This window comes from Lactuca serriola, chromosome 9, assembly GCF_051521515.1.
Source record: "Lactuca serriola cultivar US96UC23 chromosome 9, Lser_US96UC23_V15, whole genome shotgun sequence".
NCBI classification, from domain to species: Eukaryota; Viridiplantae; Streptophyta; class Magnoliopsida; order Asterales; family Asteraceae; genus Lactuca; species Lactuca serriola.
The window spans coordinates 219,796,281-219,818,243 of NC_136416.1; the positions used below are offsets into that span (position 1 = coordinate 219,796,281).

Consider the following 21,963-nt stretch of genomic DNA (forward strand, 5'->3'; position numbering starts at 1 on the left):
TATAACTTAAAAGATCACAAATTCCACTTTTCTTATTCGAACAACTTTGCAACAGGGCAATATGCACCCAAAGGTGCATATTTGTGGTTCAAAAAGTTAGTGATTAATATAAAAACAATTCAAACCATATCCACTAAAACAAATCACATACCCAAACAATTAAAATACCATATCTTTGTGAATTGTCTTTCTTGAAAGAAGGCTTTGAATTGTCTCTATCTTATAAATTGTTGGTGAACCCCTTCAAGGGGTAAATACTCAACGTTGCTTAAAACTGTAAAAATACATTCTAATGAATAAAGGATTTGTCAATTTTCCTAGTATCAGATGAAATTAGGGTGGAAGTTTGACTATCAATCATACAGAAAGTAAAAATATTTGAAATAAGAATCAAGAGAGGCTATCATCTCTTTGGCAGTTTTAATGAATCAGAACAAATGACTGCCAAACATGATGTTACCCAAGACATGAATGAGTAGAAGTTGACGTCACTGTTAGAAAATAAAGGGAATGTGTAGAAGGTGATATCACTCTTAGAAAATAAAGGGATCAAAATAACAATAAATATAGATTTTGATAGATAAAAAGACCGTGTTTATCAAACACTTTCTGAAATGTATAATTCGTCCCTTTTTCCTAAGGTACACGAATTCAGAAGTGGGATAATCCAAGAATGGACCAATCTGAATTACTGACCTAATTTAGATTTTGAAACACATAATACCTGTTAATGTGATCTTGAGAGATAGAACAAATCTTCAAATTAGATTTTGAGAGTATATGGTTTGTAACCCGTTTTTTGGAACATAAAAAATGTTCTTATACTAGAGGGAAAAGTGGTTACGGCGGTTGCCTTCAAATTTTGCGCAAAAACCTAGTAGTTATTAGACATAACTAAAGGTTGCATCATCAAGTGAGTTTTGGCGGTAAAATGCATGGTTGGAGTCATATCAGATATAAAAATCCATTTAGGTTTTGGGGCGCTGCCTCGAGCCCCTTGGACCCGGCTAGGGGCGCTGCCCCTAAACGCCGCCGAGGGGTTGTAGTCCCTTGGAATCCTAAAATCACCAACAGTCACCGCCCAGTCACCGGAAAGAAGAAGTTGACGTCACCGCCAAGGACGGCCTCCGTGAAGAAGTCAATTTCACTGCCTAAGAAGGTTTCGACGGCAGCAAAGCTGCGGAGGTCTTTTCGTCGAGATTGGCGAGTAGATTGGTTTCACCATTGAAGAGTAGGAAATCATAGAAGAGTGTAGATAGTAGCAAGATGATGATGAACATGATGAGTGGATTGAAGCAGAGGCCATTGTCAACAACCACACTGATGCATTTGTTAGCTCGGAGAATTTAGGATTTCATTCTTTTATATGATATTTACTTAATGTCAAAATGATTTCTGTTTGGTGTTTCACATTTTTATAATCATAAAATAATTGATCCGATAATTTCTTGATTCTTATTGATTCAGGAATCAGTCACAAATTACAAAAATTGTTTATACAAACAATCGAAATGTCATCTCATTCGTTTGAAGATCAACATACAAGAAAATATGCACTCAACTAAACAAATTATATATGCAGCATCAAAACGACATCATTCTCTCAAGTGTTTCTAATGGATTTTCTTCTACCAAATCAATCTCCACATTACTATACCCCCGCCATTTGTAAGCAACTTCTTCATTACATACCACACGTACATGAGACAGCTCCTCCACAGATTCTGGAAGCTCATTTACTCCGCTGCAACCTTTCATATAAATCTTCCTTAAACAACCCAATTTCCCCATTTTTTCCGGCAACCCACTCAAGTTCAAACAATCTGAAATATCAAGAACACTCAAGTTTCTAAGTCTCCATATCGATTCAGGCAATTTCTTCAATTTCGTACAAGAACGAAGACTAAGCATTTCCAAATTAATCAAATCCCCAAATTCTTCAGAAAACCCACACAAATCATTACAGTTTGTGATGCTATTCTTCTTGAGATGGTCACTGTTACATAATGTCCCTGGGAATTCGACCAAGTCTTGGCAGTAATCGATCTCCAGTTCAACTAACTGTGGCCAGATATTTGGGGTTTTGGTAATGAGGTTCTTGAAAGTGTTGCCAATTTTGCACATTATTAAGGATACTTTTTGCAGGCTTATGAGTGATAAAATGGATGGACTTATGTCAACACGTTCGAGTCGGATCCTTGTTAGATTGTGTGAAGAGGTAAGAAAATGGAAATTGTTGAATTTTGTAAGGTATAAACCGTGGTTTGTGATGTTTAGACTCTTTAATTTTGGATTTGCCGCTAAGAAATGGGGTAAAGTGTAGGTTTTCGACATCATGTTTAAGATTAGAACTTCGAGGTTGGGGATTTCCATGTTGCACCATTTGGAGGAGAACGATTCTCCTGCAATCAAGATTGTATACAAATACAATTAATAGAAAACGTGATAAACTGTAAAATCATTTCAACCCTTTTGTCCTAAACAGATTAAACTTTTCACTTGTCATATTCTAGATTAATATTATTTTGGTAGGGTATAAATACAACAAAATAAAATGTACTTTCATTTCAACATCCTACTTTCATTTCTCTTATTACAACATTGTAATTCGAAAAATCTACCAACTTATAGCAATCGTAGTCATATAAAAAGAATTTTAATTCCTATAATAGAGTAAATTTTCAAAGTAAATAAAAGAAATGAAAGGGGGATGATATAATAAACAAAAAATAGTATGTTGCTATTTTTTTATATTTTAGCCCAAAACATAGTCTGACCTTAAGATCTTATGTGAGATGTAAATCAAATACATAGCAGCCCCCTAGGTGGCTAACATATAACCCACTACTCTCAAAGAGCCAAATTCACATTGGAACTGAAACTCCAACATTGCAACTGCTAAGACTCGAACCCTCACATGCTTCTACAAAGATATACGCGCTTTAATTTATAAAGGAATCAAAACCTGTGGAAATGGACAATATGCGGGCTTGCATGGATTCTTGAAGTTGTTTGATTGGTGTAGGAAATTCATCTCCCCGTACATTTATACTCAATCTTGTCCTTTTTGCTAAGGGTAATTTGCTATTGAGGTGAATAGCAAGCTCCCTCAGCAAATCATGTTGTGTCACTAATTGCTGGTCGCAATAGTTAACTCTTGCGCTAGAATCATTCCTAAAACTAAACAATTCAAGATTTAGTTTGCAACAAATTATATAAGTACACATTGAAGTCTCTCCCGATTAACAATTGTTGTACAGTACTCTTCAATTCAAATGGACAACTTAATAGATAAATTGGGAAAATGATACTTTACCTGTTAAGTCATAACTATTTAAAAATTTTATGTATATGGATTTTCTTCTTTGACTTAATGCATAAAAGACGCCTTTAAAGAGTAAGTGAGAAAAATGAGGCTTTCCCCGTTATATCAATTTCTTTTATTATAAACTTGCTATATATGACCATATGGATGTTTCTTTTTTAACTTGATGCAAAAAGAACAACTTAAGTTAAAAGAGAAACTCGTAAAAATGAGTCTTTTATAGCTTAAGTTCTAACTTTTTACAAACCTGCTATGTATGAGAAGTCGTAAAAACGAGTCTTTATGATTTAGTGCAAAAAGAAGGGACTCAACAGAGAAGTCAGAAAAATAAGGCTTTCCTACTTCAAGTCCTAACTTTTTACAAGTTTTACTTAGTGTGCCTTTTTTCCTCAAATATATTTTAAACAACACTGTATCCAAACATCTCTTGATGGGAGGAAAAAAAACAGGGTGTAAGTGAAATACCCTGTGGTCGTAAGATCAACAAGATTTCTGTAGGAAAGTTCAAAGATAGTGGCCATGGTATCAACACCTTCGTCATCATGGTCGTACAAATGCACCCACATATTCAACAGGACGCTGACAGGGATCCTTTGATCTTCTGGGAATAGCCCAAAGTCCAGGAAACATTGCTTTAATTCCTCATCGAGGGACTCAAAACTTCTTTCTAAACCGATAAATACATCCTCATGTAGATCTAGTACTGACCTACCACGTGACAACTTTTTTAGCATAGATTTCCAAACTAACTCATCCTTCCCATTTAAAGATCGGCCAACCACAGAAAGGGTAAGTGGATGTTTCTTACACCATGGTACCATCTACATATATCAACCATATTTTCTTTGATTACGTATAGAATGAGAGTCTAAAAGAATAATATCATGATATAGTTAGTTACCTGATTCACAAGATCATCATTGATAGTTGGACTAGGTCTACTTCCGCTTTCAGTGAATGCTGAACTGCGAAATAGACTTTTGGCATCTTCATCGTTCAAAGGCTCAAATCTGAATGTCTTGTACTTCTGAAAGGCAGTCCTAGATGTGACAACAATTTTGTGTCCTCTAATGTTGGATGGAAAGATTTGTTCAATAAATGAATCAGACCACACGTCGTCCAATACTAGAAGCATAGGATCTGACGCTTTCTCATTCCAAAAATTCTCCAGTTTGTTCTTTGCGTCTCCCTTACTTTGAAACAGAAGTCGCGGATCGGAGGGATTTGGATTAAAGAGATCGCTGATAATCATCATCAAGTTGGGTGTTTCTGAAACTGTCACAAAGAAGATATTTTCCCCGAATTTTTCTGTTCAAAAGTAAGATACATTAGTGACCAAATATACCCGAAATCAAAATCAAGCAACCACAACTATCTAATACCTTTTCCATCCTAAAAATTAGTGACCAAATACACCCGAAATTGATGGATTACCTCCAATTTCAGCATCATGGCATAGCATTTTCGCCAAAGTAGTCTTCCCACATCCACCAGGAGCGGCCACAACCAGCACCGGATGATCATCACCAACCGCCGCCTTCAGCTTCTCCAGCGGCTCACCAAACGCCACGATCAAACTTGGAAGTATGGGAACACGCCAACCATACTTTTCTCGTTCTGTGCTTTCAGACCCACGATGATTACCAACCCGACCTGTACTCTGTGTCGTATCTCTCTGTTCCTCAAAAATACGATCCACTTTTAATTTCATATCGTTGACCACCGAAAGAATATGCATAATGTCCCGACTCTGGGATGCTTGAACCTCGATTTGAAAGAAACTTAACATCTTACTGTTGAGGACTTTTAGCTTCAGTGAGTAAGTGAACTTCTTGATGATATTCCTCTTTATTTTCGAACATTCGGCGACAAGTTTTTCGGCTTCTTGGATTTCTTCTATGAACATCTTGCACTCTAGCTCTGTACGATCTAATTTCCGTTTCATATTCACTATTTCGTCAATGATCGGTTTGATTCTCTGCAAGGTCAAACCGAGTAGCTCCAGTTCGGGCTTGAAATTGGCTGTGGTTTGTACTACAGATATTACCAGTGTAGTTAGTGTGGAGATGGATTCGGAAAGAAGGGCATCTAGAAGCATAGCCATTTCTTGTTGATTAATCTGAAATCAGAATACAAAATGGACAGGAAAATTTGATGATATGAAGGTGCTTGAGAGAAAAACAGAGCTTGACTATTGCCTATTGGAACGCGTCTTCTGAATGCGAAGGATGGACAAACCAACGAATGGTGGTCTACTTTATTGATTTTTAGAGTAAATTATGCATCTGGTCCTTGTACTCTTACCAATTTTGTAGGTTTGGTCCAAGTTTGATTTTGATTCGAAATTATTACAGTAATTTTATTTTGTTGCTGTTTTTTTTTTTCTTTAGTTATATTATTATATTAAATAGGCCTCACCATCCCACCCATTTCCGCACACGCACACGCACCCCTCCCCTCACTATTGGTCATCACCTCTCGTTTCTCCCTGTAAATGTACTCCCTCACTCACTCATTCATGATAAAATCAATGATGGAACACAAATATAAACTCACGACGCTAATAGACGCGACCAACACGAGTAGAGTCCTCCCGACGAGAAGTTGAGAACCTTAAAAGGTGAATAAGTCTTTTCCGACACCACCACCACTACTATTGCCGGTGATGGCTATCATAGAAACATGCCTAAATTACATAGATGCTCCTTATGGTTTATAAAAGTTCACAAGTTCACACCTAATTATATTTTTCTATCATGAATGGTCTTAATGATTTTAATTTCTAATGTGGTTGGTTCCTAAAGTTTTATTTTATTTCATATTTGATCTAAAATTACGAATTTACCCCAGGTTATTTTTTATTTAATTTTTTATCATCTATTTTTTAATTTATATTTAAATAATTTTGAAGGTCTTGCCAAATTCACTCCACCCCTCTCCCACCTTGACGACTTAATCCCACTATGTCGTCCCTTTGTTCTTGTCAGTAATAAAAACCATTGGTTATCTACTATCCTTTTTGTTCTTTCTGGTGTCTAGCTATCATCATCATAATAAAACAGCTTTGTCCTTCACACACCACCTTCTTCCTCTTCTTGTAGAAGTGTCCCTCATGAACCACCTAGATCGGCTCAACATCCAAATTGATGAGGCTATGAAACCTTAGATCAACACCCCCTTCAATCGGCTACCCTAACTTCTTAAAAGATAGTGGCCTCCGGTAATGTGTCTTTCACAATGTTTCTACTTGGGAACAACATCTTGAGATGAAACATTACACTGATGAGCTAAACGAGTTTTAACAAAAACACTTTAACAAGCTTAAAATGTCCATAATGTTTTAATAATATGAAATTTGGACTCAAAAGTTATGTTCAAACACACCTTATTAAGTTTTACAAGGAAATTTCAACAAATACATAAAACATAGGAATTAGTGTAGTTATTACATGTCTAACAGTCTTCTAAAATATCCAAGCTTCTTTACCTTCCATCTTCCACACAAGACCTAATTTGGATACATGTTAAAAATATATAGGTTAGGCTTCGAAAGCATAGTGAGTATTCTCGAGGTCAGCTCTTCACGGACAATAGATGAGAATGGTGATCCAGTTCTAAAGTCAAATCTCTAAAATAAGTTATAAAACTTTTGAAAGATATATCGAGTTCAATAAATGGGGAAAGAATTTCAAATCATTTTGATGATAAAATATTACCAAAGCAATAATTAGAATGCATTGCATAAGCTTTTATTCCCAAAACCCCAATTCAATCTCAAAGTCCAAACTCACAAACTGATGGTTCTAGAGCATGTGTAAAGTAGCTACTGATGGGTTTTACCCTAAGGATGTGGTACCAGTGGATCAAACGAAACGACGAACCTCAACTGCTAATAGAAACATTCTTCTAACAACCAAAACAAGATCGCATACGTTAAATGAAGTTGAACAGATCCCTCTAATGCGTCATTACACCGATAGAACTTCTAATTTCATAGATAAATTCAAAAACTACCTAGAAATGTTGCCAACACCCTGTTTGAATTAATCCTAATACCAACCTAGCTGATGCAACATGCCAAAACTCGACCTTGCGTAGGCCACAATCACACTTGAAAAACTGAACAATGTTGCTCTGACATCCGAACTCCTAATAACCAAGGATAGCTTCCAACTAAAGCCCACTAGGAACAATAATTCCAGAACCAAACAATCGACATCACACATAGATAGAGACCAAGGTATAGGCTTGACAAAACTTGAAGAATGGTTGATGCACCTTTAATTGATACAGCTTGAAGCCTTCGAATAAAATTAGATGTTGATGATAAACAAAATAACCAAATATTAAAAATGGATCAAAAACTAAACCCAATGATCTCGTATAGTATTGAATGAATCCCATATGAAAATATGCGAATCAAACTCTGATACCGATCGACATATCAACGACTGTCCATTATTGACTATAAATAACCGACCCTTACCGCGAACTAACTGTGCCCTTTATATCGGAGGCACAACCTGGGCATCTAAAACACACCCTCCCCCCAAAAAAAGATCCCTGGCACTTCCAGAAGTAATCACTGCCCACATCAATTTCTTTGTCCAACATCTTTCTGATGTGAATACATCACATGTGTCCCTAAAGACATAAACATGATGGCTTAGTACTCCACTCTCATGATCTGGACAATCCTTGAATTTCCCTTTACCATGAGTGGCTTCGGCAAATCCTTAGAAAGCACAACGACAAAAACTGATGGGTTTTGGTATACTACAACATCCTATGGTGCACATACAACCCTAAATGCTTTGGATCTATGTTTTCTCTAATTATACATGCAATATTGTTTCCAAAACATTAAGCCTACAACTAGCATGCAATTGACATAAACAACATATAAATGAGTTATATAATTACCTCTTTGTTGTAGCTTGTAGTTTTGGCCTTTAAGAACTTAGCACCAATAGTGTGAATGCCTCAAATGGAATCACAACACACCTTGGACAAAGGGTGACTTTTGAGAGAGAATTCCTTGCACTAAAAACGCCTCATATGAACTCCATGAACTCCAAATCAACCCCTTATATTTAATTAGTCTCTTTTGATCATTGGCCCATACCTTAAGAAAGAACGATTTACGAGTATACCTGAACCGCATATTCCTTTTACCTAATGTATTGAAACCATAAAATTGAATAGACCAATGATCCTACAAGCAGAATATCCAATTCTCCCCCACTTAGGGTTCAAACCATCACCAATTGACGTCTATAGCATCAAAGCCTCAGACCGGCTCAACTAAATACATATCAACCTTAAATCTCAGATTGCATAACACAACATAAGATGATTCTTCGAACAATAACCAAAAATTCATAAGGAAAATGCAATTCTCAGATGGAGACCTCAGAAACTTTCCCCCAACTTTACAGCTTCAAACTCAGCCAAGACAATCAACATACCACTTGTTTGATGAGGCACCCTGAGAACTAAACTCTGCTCCATCAAAAGTTACAGATGCTCCAATAATAGCTTTGACAAACCAATCATCACAACATAACTCCCCTTTTCGAATCAAGAACATCTTAATGCCTCCTCAGATACACCCAATCTTCTCAAAACCGTGTCACATATCCGACTTGCGATATGCTCTTCAACTCCTCCACCTAACCAAAAGAACAATCGAGTCTTGAACATTCCATTGTTGTGAGACATAAATGATTTACTGTGAACTAGACATTACTCCCTTATGGAAGAAATCGATGCTGAGAACACCATCTTTTTGTTTAATAATTTATTAACACACATCTAATCTCTTCTCCCTTGAACATGGGAAGCTAGAAGAACATAATCACATCATAGAAAATGAAATCACAATCCATCGGCCGATCACCTAGTCTCAAGATATAGTTGTCAAGTCGATCATTACCATCACTTCCCACTTGAGTCTCGTGATTCAAATTGGAACTACTTCAAACAAGGCCCTTAAGACTATAGAATCAACAAACTCATACAGATCTGTACTAATCAAACCTAATCTACCATAGCCACTAAGTCCCAAATAATCCCATCATAGAAAACGACATCCTAATCCATCGGTCGATCACCCAGTCTTAGGCTACAGTCCTCAAGTTGATTATACCATCACTTCCTACCTGAGTCTCGCGACTCAAACTGTTACTACTTTGAACAAGGCCCTTAAGACCTTAGAATCAACTAAATCACATAGGTTTGCACTAATCAAACCTGATTTGCCATGGCCACTAAGGCCCGAACAATTACCAGATTCATCTTCATCCTAAACGAGCATCACTTAAAGACTGGCAGTGACGAAGATGACTACAATTAACCCTAGTGTTATACCACACTATCAACTCCCCCACTATCTCATTAGAAACCTTTTAAACTCTTCTTGATCCCCGTGTGAATCATGTGCTTTTAGTAATACATGCACATACTACCTTCCATACCTATCCATACATACCCCAAGAATTGTCTTAACGTTCCTAAGTTACTACACGTGACCACTATCAATCTCTCTTATTATATGAAATTATAGACGTAATCTTGCAAGTTGGAAAGTTTCCTCTATCCCACATTGGTGAGGGAAGAAAGTTTTAGTGGGTTTATATACCATTTTTCTTGATAGGCCTTCAAAGACTTTCGTGGATCAAAGGAATGGGCCAAGCCCACGCGCGCGCCTAGCCTAGACTAGCACTAGCCGATGCCATAAGTGCGCGAAATGGCGCAATTTAGGCACACTTGGCTCTTCGCACGTCGCATCGGTTACTGGGAGCTGAGGAGCTTTTATTTTTGACGAGTTCGGGTCAAGTCGGTTTGACCAATCCGGTCAAATAGTTGACCGTCGCTGACTTCGTAGAGGTCAAGTCGGAATATTCTGGAAGGCCCAGAAAACGGCTTGCTTGGAGAGCAAGTCGTTGCCCTAGGGTTTCTAGGGGGCGACCCAAGAGGGGCCCCTTTATTGCCGTCTAGGGTTTCAACACTTATAAATACAACCCTTTAGGAGCCGTATTCAATCAATGAAAATTGAAAGCTCTCTTATTCTCTCTGTGATTTCTTCCCGGATTCTTAGTATTCAATTTGTGTTTATCGTTTTCCATTGTTTTTGGAAACTCAATAAATCTACATTAAATAATGGGGTTTTACTCTGTTGCTTACATCCGATAGAAGCAAAGTAAAAACCTTTAAGAACAGGAGTTCGATCCGTGCAGTTATTCCACAATCAAGATCCAGCCATCAACAGGTGGATTTTACATTATTGTCTTGTTTTTTAATTTTGGCCAATAACAGGACACTCTCATTCTACCTTTTTTTTATTATCAAATGTAATCGAGAAGGATTAATCTGGTTTCTGGACGAAACTTGGTAATCATATTAATAATAATTGGATCTATTATTCGCAACTAATCAACATATAATTCTCAATATTATTTGTCGGTTTCCTTGCGTGTCTATTGGTTTTGATTTACAAAACGTATCACATAAACTCGCACCCGAACAAGTACATACCACTAATCATCCTAGATTCTCCTTATAGGATATCTATTACACGAGTGCCCACACTAGCATATTCTAACATTCTTCCAAGGTCACTAGGAATTCCCATCCCACCCTGCTATCAGTTGTAAAAGAAAATTCGACTAATGTCAACTAACTATGTTACAAGTACAATCACATGCAACAAAATTTAAACAATCTTTCGACAAAAAGATCATGCACTAAAATGGTTAGACTCAGACAATAGCTATGCAATAGAGCCAAATAATAATTCTAAAACTATTTAATCTTTGTGGCATGCAACCTAACGTATTCACTTAATAATTAATTAACACCAATATACGTTTCACATAGCACAAAACAAGCAACATTCGAGCAGCAAAACCAACACACAATAAGGCATCATCAAGATCAGGCAATCCTAACACTCAATTCTTGAATATCCATAACCTAATCACTATTATGCATCTCTAACAGCTCTTATAACAACAACTCAATTACAACATATATGACAAGTAGGGATATTTTAGGAAATCACTTTCGAGCTCCAACCGACTGTACACTTCACATCCTTTTTTTTCCTGTTTTAAAATCAATCTTTTCCAAAAAGTTTTGTGAAAATTTCTCATACATTTAGTTTGAGTATGGAATCACACAAGTGTTTATCCAAACTCTCAAACTAGAGCTCTGATACCAACTTGTAACGTCCTATTTTTCAGAATAAAATTATCAGTTTTAAAATATAATAGAAACCTCTTTTTATAAAGATATAATCAAGTCAAACCAATTGTTCATATACCAAAATTCAAAATCAGAGTTATAATGAAAATAATGTGGAATCTCGAATCATAAAAACTGTTGATGTGTGTGTACAGTCCCGCCTTCGCAATCCAAATAGTAAGTGAAAAACATTTAATCTACAAATGCAAGCACAAAGCTTAGTGAGTTTCGCTAAGTATCACACACAACACATAAAAATAAACAGTTGTGGGTTATCAACAACATTGAGACTGTCAGCAGTCGTAATTGGCTAACAATACGCCCTATTGATTATCAACAACCATGGGACTATCAACAATCACAATAACCTAACAGCACACCCTATGGGTTATCAACAATCCTGGGGCAACGATTCCAATGAGATAATAGCATGCCTTGTAGGTTATCAGCAACCCTGTGGAGTATTAGCAGTCCAAATATGCTAACAATACGCCCTGGAGCTATTAGCAGCTTAGTAACACATAACAAAAATTAGCATATAAGACCCAACTGGTCACCATGCACACACTATGAATCTAGAAAATCTTTTGAATAATAAATTCTTAAAGACGCAATGCTAGACATCATCCTTATAGATTGAATCCTCCTAAAATATCAAACATATAATTTTAAGTATTTATATTAAATACTATTTCTATTTATCTGGTATGGATAATGTGACATATTATAAGGCACCAACTACTTGATGATATCGAACAAGATTGTCAAATAGGGGGCATCACAAAGAAATAAAGAGGCACCAGTGGGAAGAGGTGTGCTAGCTAGCTTGGCTTCAGTAAGACCAACATGTTGTACCATATCTAACATATACCATTGTTGTGATAAAAAGAGATCAGTACCATGGTATGCCACCGAAACGCCAAGGAAGTATGAAAAAGACCATGTATCTTAAATTGCAAAAGTCTGACCAAGACTTCGAACAATTTTATCAATAGCCCCAGGTTGTTTCTTGTTATAATGATATCATCAACATAAAGTAACATATATACCTGCATACCCTTAGTCAATAGTATGAATAAAGAGGGATCGATGTGAGAGCCTATAAATCTGAGAGTGTGAAGGGCTCGAGACAAACAGTGAAATCAGGCGTGTGGGGCTTGTTTCAGCCCATATAAGGACTTATGAAGTAAACATACATGGTTGGGTTTATGAGGATCAACGAAGCTAGGAGGATAGCGTAGTGAAGGTTCGTATTAATCGGATACACTCAAGTATGGATAATAAAGAACAAACAAACAGAACAAAGAGTAAACAGACCCCGGAGAACAAGAATGATCATAAAGATACTTTCACTAAGAAAAGGTTCTCACAAAGAGAACAAGCGCACAAAGCAAGGCACAAAGCTCTATTAGGGTTTAACCCTAATAGTATAATATATACAATTATAGAAACAGAGATCCCATTATTTTAGGGATATATTCTAATTTATGTAAAGTTCTGATCCTAATCACTAAGATTATGAATCAAACAAATATTCTATATTTATAGAGAACATCAACCTAATATACAAATGATCACTAAGATCATTAGGACCACGTTGTTGTTGGTGCTGGAGTTATAGGACAATGTGTTATGTGTTTGACCCATCAGATCATAAGGTGTGACCTAACAATCTCCCCTATCTGATGATGTTAAAACTAATCTTCAAGCAAATTCTTCAGCTATTGCTCCCCTGAGAGTAACATTGAAAGTTTAAATTTTTCCTTCTTTTGCTCCCCTTAAGAGGAAGAAATTTCTTTCTTGTGTTTTTGAAACTATCTCTCCCCCCCCACTGAGAAAATGAATATGTATGAGTATATGATGATCTCTCCCCCTTTTTGACATCAAAATCATTTCAAGAAGTAGAATCAACGAAAGCAATTAGTAAACAATAAGGGAAATGCTAATTTCTGGTCCCCCTTATATTTATAACTTTCCACTTTCAAGAGTGTCTTCTATTCTAAGAATGATTTAATAACATCATAGAAAAATTTAACATTTCTCCCCCTTATTAACAACATCAATAATCAATGCCTCCTTTTTTAAGATAACAAGAAACCTAAAATGAAAAGAAAACATCAAATAAAGTTAAAGGATAGGACAGGTGTATCACACTATTGTGCTGTTGCAATAGTAGATCATTTACATAGTTTTGCATAGTCTCATCAGCGTATGGTTTTATGCGCTGAATCATTAACTACATTTATTAGAAGAGAGAAGGGCGAGAGTAGAATGATGCATGTAATACATTCCGGTATGGACTATACCCATCAATATAGATTTTTCAAGTTCTCATCAGTAACCGACATTTAACACTGAATCATAAAACTTTTAAGAAGAATTTAAGGGCAAGAATGGGTTGGTGCGTGTGATAAACTATGGTAAATAGCTTAACCATCGGCACAAATTTTTCAAGCTCTCATCAGTGTATGATATGTTATGTTGAATAATAAGACTTTTAAGAAGAAATATAGGGTGAGAATGGATTGGGGTGTGTGTGTGTGTGTGTGATAGCCTACGATACATAGACTAACCATTGACACTGATTTTGAAACTTTCATCAATGTGTGGTATATCACAGTGAATCGTTAAGTTTTATGAAGAAGAAGTTAAATGAGAGAATGAGATGTTTCAATCACATTGAGGTGAAATCCGCATAAATCCTAAACAATGTAAATATATTAATGAGAAGTGGTTTATCTTTTGTATCATGAAATTAAGTCGCAGTCTAGAATTTAAAATTCACCATCAATTCATTTAAAATGGTACGAGGCAAGGATGGTAAATAGAAAACAACATCAGAAATGGTAAATAGAAAAGAACGTGAAAGCAAAGTAAATGAAGTACTAGTGTTTTTGTGTTTTTGAATTTGTGAAAACAAATAAAAAAAATCAAAGCAAACAAAAGGAAAATTAAGTCATTGAAAGCATTCCAAGATCAGCAATCAATTTGTTCAGGGTCTTCTCAATTAATGTCTTAGTGAAGATGTTTTCCAATTGATCAGTAGATGTATTGTAGAACGATTTCACTTTTCCCTTTTGAACTATGTCCCTGATGAAGTGATGATGGATATCGATGTGTTTGGTCTTAGAGTGTTGCACCGTATTTTGAATCATCTGGATGGTACTGGTGTTGTCACAACAGATGGAAGTCTTTGAAAAAGTTGAAGCCTTAATCTAAGATCTGATTCTAAATCCAAAGAATCCGAGCGCAACATCTTCCAGCAGCTACGTATTCAACTTTAGCAATAAAACAAGCCATTGATGTCTACTTCTTACTGGCCCAACTCACAAGTCTATTTCCTAGCAGTTGAGCTCCTCTTAAAGTACTTTTTCGATCAATGCCACACCCACCTTGATTGGAGTTAGTGAATCCCACAAGTTTGAACTCAGAGTCTCGTGGATACTATAACCCAATATTGGGCGTATGTTTCAAGTAATTAAAGATCCTTTTTACAGCAAGAAGATGGTGTTCCTTTGGATAGGCTTGATATCGAGCACACAAGATGGTAACGGACATGATGTCGGGGCGACTAGCAGTAAGATAGAGCGGTTATCCTATCGTTCCTCGATACAGGGTTGCCTTCATATCAGCTCTAGTTGGATCAACAGAGATAGACATTGATGGAGACATTGGAGTCTTCGTTGGTTTGCTATCAGAAAATACAAATCTCTTCATTATATCTGCAATGTATTTTTCTTGACAAAAGAAGATTCCATTAGTGATTTGTTTAACCTGCAAACCTGAAAAGAAAGTTAGTTCACCCATCATGCTCATTTCAAATTTCTTGGCCATTACTTCAGCGAACTCAGAGCTCAACTTCTCATCAGTAGATCCAAAAATAATGTCATCGACATACACTTGAGCAAGGATAACGTGAGGTCCTGATTGCTTGATAAATAAGGTGTTGTTAATTTTTCCTCGTTTGTATCCAGTCTTTAGAAGATAATTATCCAAGGTGTCATACCGTGTACTGGGTGCTTGTTTCAAGCCAAAGATATCTTTATTTACGCGATAAACATGATTAGGGAATTTTTCACTTTCAAATCCTGGAGGTTGTTTCAAAAAGAATTCTTCTTGAAGATCCCTATGTAAGAAAGCAGTCTTTAAATCCATTTGATATACTTTGAATTTATTGAATGAAGCATAAGCAAGGAACAGTTGTATTGTCTCTAGTCGAGCAACATGGGAAAAGCTTTCATCATAATCCAAACCTTCCAGCTGACGAAATCCTTGAGCCACAAGTCTTTCCTTGTTCCTAGTAACAATTCCATATTGGTCCATCTTATTTATGAACATCCAACGAGTACCAATAATAGTTTTTCCTTGAGGCCGAGGAACCATAGTCCAACGTGATGACATTCAAACTCATTCAACTCGTCTTGCATAGCCTTGATCCAGTCAGCTTCCTTGCGAGCATCAACAAAATTTTTTTGGTTCTATCATTAAGACAATGTTCACAAACATGCAGAAGTTACTGTTGACTCTGATACAAGTGAGAATCCCATAATGGACATCTCCAATGATTTGAGAATCAGGATGATCATGAAGAATTCTATGATTTGAATTTTCATTCACGCTATTTGGGACGGAATCTTCAGGATTTGAAGATGTGACTGGACTAGGTTCTTCAGAAATCACAACTTGATCCTATAAGAATGACTAATCTTCGGTGTCAGAATGAGAGTTGATAATCGGATCAATGTTGGGAACAACAGGCTCAATAAAATTTGATAATGACTCAGAGATAGAGTCTGATGGATTGAAAGTGAGCTCATTTAGAATGGAAGAAGGATTATCAATCCGATTATGAATGAATAAGTCTTCATCGATGGTAAAATGAGTAGACTCTTCAACAATTTTCCTTGAAATATTGAACACTTTGAAAGCCTTAGACACAACATAGTATCACAAGAACACTCCTTCATCAAATTTAGCTTCAAACTTTGAACGTTGATCCACCTGATTCAGAATATAGAGAACACAGCCAAACACATGAAATCAGGAGATGTCACTTTTTATCCTTTTAGGTAGCTCATAAGCAGTTTTCCCATGACGCTTCACAATGATCGAGTGGTTTTAAGTGTGGCATGTTGTGTTGATAGCTTCACCCTAGAAGGATATAGGGAGACCAACCTCAACAACCATAGTTCGCCCAACTTCAATGAGTGTTCGATTTCGTCTTTCGGTAATGCCATTTTGTTAGGTATTTCTTATAGCAGATAAGTTTTGAGAGATTCCTATGACTAAGAAAATGTCTTACAAAGGATTTTATGAATTTAGTGCTATGATCACTATATAGTTACCTGAATTTATGGTCATAAAGAACTTCACATTGCTTAGTGATAGAGATGATCTCATTAGCAGCATGGCTTTCTTTCTAAGAAAAATCACCCATGTAAATATTGAATATTCGTCCACGATAATAAGAGTGAACTTCTTCCCTGACCTTGACTTTATTGCGATAGGTCCAAATAGGTCCATATGAAAGAGATGAAAAGTTTTGGTGATGGAGGAACACGATTTTGGCTTGAAAGATGACTTGGTCTTCTTTCCCTTTTCACACGCTGAACATAGTTTATCTTTAACAAAATGCATCTTAGGAATTCCTTTCACGAGCTGATTCCCATAAATCTTTAAGATGTTCTTGAAGTTTAAGTGAGACAGTCTCTTGCGCCACAACCAGTTTAGATGGGATTGAACACGAGAGAATAAGCAGTGCCTAAGAGTGTTGTTAGCAGAAAACATTTCCATAACATAAATGTCATTTTGTCGGTTTCCAGTCAGCACATTGACATTCTTTTGATCGATCAGTTTTCCTTCCTTCTTGTTAAAATGGAGTTCATAGTCAGTTTCACATAGTTGGCTGATTGAGATGTGATTGTATTGAAGACCTTTGACATAGGATACATTTTTTAACACAACAAAATTGCATTTGATAGTACTATATACTTTTGTAGATCCTTTCCCATTATCTCCATACATAACAGTTGGACCATCTTTTCTCACAATGTCATCTAGAAGAGACTTGAACCCTATCATATGACTTGAGCGGTCATTGTTTAAATACAAAATATGTTCTTTACTCTAAAATACCAAAATATACAGTTAGTACATACTGACTCTTCTTGCAATGAGCCTTTTAGCAGAAAATACGATAACAAACATCAAGGAGACAATTTAACGACTTTACATTTTAATCCATTTGTTATTTCGAGCAATGATGTTGTCAGCACGATTTGAGATTTCTTCAAAAGTACACTTGTTGAATTTATGAGAAGCATCACCACAACGACAACAAACCCTGATTCCAGAATTATTTCCTTTAAAATTAGAGCTTTCATTTCTTTTGACAACTGGAATTGAGTAATCCTGATCAATTGATTTGAAAACTCTTGCTTTAGTTCTGATACATTGAGGCATAATCCCAATCCTGAGAATTAGAGTCCTTTGCAGCTTGAGAAAGGTCAGCGTTAAAAGTACCGATGCTATCCCTTGATACTTCAGTTTGAGGATCATTGACTTGAGACATGAGGCACTTACGTTTTGTAACCTTATCATCAGAAAGCCCTTCTCTATCGACGATGGTTGATAAGGTATTCATCATCTCTTGTGCAATTGTGCAGCTTTGAACCAATCGATAAACATGCTATTGAATAGAGTTTCCTATTGCAATCCTTGCATGTACATCAAGTTTTAGAACTCATTTCTCTTCCTTGTTGAATTCAAACACAAACTTTTGTTTTAGTCCACTGAAAGATGCATTGTCAGTGGAAGATCGATGCATGGAGACGATGGGACCCTTGTTATTAACATCAAGCATGTCATAGTCCATGATTTCGAGAATATCCATAGCCTTTGATTTCCATGCAACAAAGTTTTGTTTATCAAAAGGAGGGATCTTTCTAATAACAGACGACTTTGGATTATAGGAGGAAGACATGATAACTTGAATGTATCATAAACCTGCTCTGATACCAATTGAAGGCTCGTATTAATCGGATACACTCAAGTGTGAACAATAAAAAACAAACAAACAAAATAAAGAGTAAACAGTAACTGAAGAACAAGAATGATCACAAATATACTTTCACTAAGGAAAGGTTCTCACAAAGAGAACAGTCGCACAAAGCGAGGCACAAAGCTCTATTAGGGTTTAACCCTAATAGTATAATATATACAATTACAGAAATGCAGATCCAACTATTTGGGGACATATTTTAATCTATGTAAAGGTCTGATCCTAATCACTAAGATTACAAATCAAACATTTATTCTGTATTTACGTAGAATATCTACCTAATATACAAACGATCACTAAGATCATTAGGATCACGTTGTCACTAACAAGTTGTTTTTGGCACTGGTGTTGGAGGACAACATGTTAGGTGTTTGACTCATCAAATCATAAGGTGTAACCTTACACGTAGGTAGATCGTATCATTGATATCACCATGGAGAAATGCGTTTTTGACATCCAATTGTGGAAGAGTCCATTTATTGGACACCGTAAGAGAGTTAACGACATGCACTATAGTAAACTTGACAACCAGGATAAAGGTATCATGATAGTCAATCCCATGTTGTTGATGAAAGCCTTTGGCTACAAGCCGAGCCTTATACCATGAAATGGAGTGAGTGTGATCACATTTAATTTTGTATACCCACTTGCAGTCTACAATGTTTATATTAGTTGTGGGAGGTACAAGTGTCCATGTGTGATTCTGTATTAACATGCCATATTCATCAACCATAGCTTGTTTCCAATATGGGTGTTTAACAGCAGTCAAGAAGGTTGTTTGTTCGTGTTCATGGTTAGTGGAAGCATGAAAAGTTGTTGGATCAAAAGGAACTTTATTTTTCGGGTTTTGCGAAGTGCAGCAGGGAGTGCTCGGGCAATAGAAACCGTAGGAGGAGCCTCGGTTGTGGCCTCAATTAGAACAGGATTTGTATCTGTAACAGGGTTAGGTATATGTCATTTTTGACAAGCATAGGAGAAGAGAGGGGTGGCGACAAGAGCCGGTTCCATCGTTGGATTCGAAAGGGTATAGTGGTAGGTGGGGGGGGGGGGGAGGGGGAAGGGTTGTGATGATGGAGAGTTGGTTGTGTAGTGGTAGGTGGTGAGGTATCAGGAATAATGGGTAATAGGTAGGTCAAGACATATGGGTCGGAAAGAGAGGGTATAGTTGGCGTAGATACAAGAGCCAAAAAGGGAAAGTATTGCTCGTAAAAATGAACATGACGGGAGATGTACAACTTGCCAGAAGTGGAGTCAAGGCACTGATACCCATGGTGTGAGTAGCTGTAGCCGAGGAAGACACATGGAGTAGACCTGAAATCCATCTTATGTTGATTGTAAGGACGGAGATGAGGAAAACATTGGCACCCAAAGACCTTTAGAAAGAAGAAATCAGGCCACCGTTTAAATGTGGACTCAAAGGGTGACATACGAGATGTGATCTGGGATGGTATGCAGTTAATGAGATAAATAGTGGTGTCAAAGGAAAAATGCCAATATGTGTTTGGAACACCCGATTGACCAAAAAGAGTCAAACCAGTTTCAACGACATGATTGTGACGATGAATGATGCCAAGTGAGGTAAAGAATTAAGTGAGTTTGTGAAACGCAAACACCCCCCTCCCCCCGAGTTAGTTTGAACAGATTTAAGTTTGGTAGAGAACTATCATTCAATAAGGATAAGAAATTGTTTAAACACATCATAAACATAATATTTTCATTTAAGAAGGAAAATCCACATAAATCAAGAGAAATCATCAACACATAACAAAAAAATAATTGTTGCCATCAAACGAGGTCACAGGTGTTGAACCCCAAACATCACATACAACATGATCTAAAAGATGTTTACTATTAAATGTGGAAGGTGACCAATGAAGTTTGGATGATTTCCCAATGTGACAGGAATTACAAAAAGAATCTAGACCTTTACTAGAAACAAGAAGACAATACTTAGAAAAAATAAAATTTAAAAGTTGTGGGTGAGGATGCCCCAGCCGGTGATGCCAAATGTCGGAGGGTGCTCTAAGAGTAGTGAAGGAAACTTTGGGAAGACACTAAAGGGACGTAAGATGAATGAAGTAGAGACCATTGTTACTTGGACCCATGAGGAAGGTAATTGTCTAGACAAAATTCAAAGAAAACGTCATTGTCTAGACAAAATTTTGAACATAAAGAAGACTCTTTTTGATTTCAGGAACATGAAGAATATTATATAGAGAAAAAGTTTTCTTAGGTGAATAAAAATGAGTAGAGCCAATATGAAGAATAGGTAATCATGTACAATTGTCAACATGAAGATCATCCTCACCAAAGTAAGGTGTGTGACTGTCTAGAGAGGAGAGATCATGCGATACATGGTTGTTTGATCCTGTGTCGTTGAGCTAGGTGGTTGACTGTGAGTAGTTTTCTGCAAAATTAGCAGAAGGTTGTTGGCATGGGCGAATGGTGTTAGGATCACGGTTATGGCACTGAGAAGGAATATGGCCAATATTGCATCTGTTATAGGTGTCATAAACGGTGTTTTGAATGGAAGCCCAAGAAATTTGGCTTCGATTACCGCATGTTTGTTGGTTGTAGTTTCCGCAGCCACGACGATTGTTGGACCCACGACTCCGAGAGGAAGGAGGCCGGTTAGTATAGAAGGCCTGAGGGGGTGATGGGGAGCCGAGTTAAGTTGAAGACCAAGCTGAGAAGCAAGTTGATGTAGAGCTTGTATGGGATCAGTAGGTGATGTGGCAGTGATAGAGGTGGAGCGACCGGCCGCGGTGGCAACAAAAGCTTAACCAGGTGCAACAGTGGGTGGGTTTTTCTTGACCATAAAGTCATGGTCAGTAAGAAGACCATGAGTTCTTGAAAGGATGTGGGAGCTTGGCGAGCCAGGAGTGTGGATTTTAGGCCACTTTACTCCTCACGAAGACCGAAGATAACTAACATAACAAGGTCTTTTTCCTTGACTGGTTCGCCAATGTTTTCTAGAGCATCTGAATATTCTTGAGCACGTAGGAGGTAAACAGAGGCGGTTTCATCGGATTTCATCTCAAGATTGAGAAGTTGGGTTTTAAGGGTGTATTCTCTAGAAGAAGATTGTGGAGCATAAGCTATGTAGCGAGAGCCAAAGGTCCTTTGAGGTTGTGCCTTGGGTATGTGGGTAAGATGCTTCGGAGATGGTAGATAGAAGGAGCATGTGAACATGGGCATCATTAGCTATCCATCTAGGCTGTGTAGGAAGGGTTCGACTAAGGTTCAATTGTGGTGGCTTTCTCAGTGGGTGGTATAGTGGGGTTGGGACACGGAATGGTTCCATCAATATAGCCGAAAAGATTATTGGTAACAA

The 21,963-nt window shown here is 37.0% G+C and overlaps 1 protein-coding gene across 1 annotated transcript; it reads right to left on the reverse strand.

The window, feature by feature from the left end:
- Window positions 1-1,432: 1,432 nt before the first annotated feature.
- LOC145077198 (putative disease resistance protein At5g66900) lies at window positions 1,433-5,549 on the reverse strand. Its single transcript, XM_079022961.1, has 5 exons — window positions 4,760-5,549; window positions 4,227-4,633; window positions 3,791-4,146; window positions 2,966-3,180; window positions 1,433-2,402 (listed from the first exon to the last, which is right to left on the reverse strand). Exons 1-5 carry the CDS (start codon window positions 5,427-5,429, stop codon window positions 1,585-1,587), a joined length of 2,466 nt encoding a protein of 821 aa, XP_078879087.1. The 5' UTR covers window positions 5,430-5,549; the 3' UTR covers window positions 1,433-1,584.
- Window positions 5,550-21,963: the final 16,414 nt, after the last annotated feature.

What these genes read in the sequence shown, in the direction of transcription:
- LOC145077198 (XM_079022961.1), bottom strand. Translation starts at nt 5,429, where the DNA reads ATGGCTATGCTTCTAGATGCCCTTCTTTCCGAATCCATCTCCACACTA. An exon ending in ATGATGATCTTGTGAATCAG is followed by an intron (nt 4,147 to 4,226) that starts GTAACTAACTAT and finishes TGATATATGTAG; the next exon opens with ATGGTACCATGGTGTAAGAA. An exon ending in CATATTGTCCATTTCCACAG is followed by an intron (nt 2,403 to 2,965) that starts GTTTTGATTCCT and finishes TCTTGATTGCAG; the next exon opens with GAGAATCGTTCTCCTCCAAA.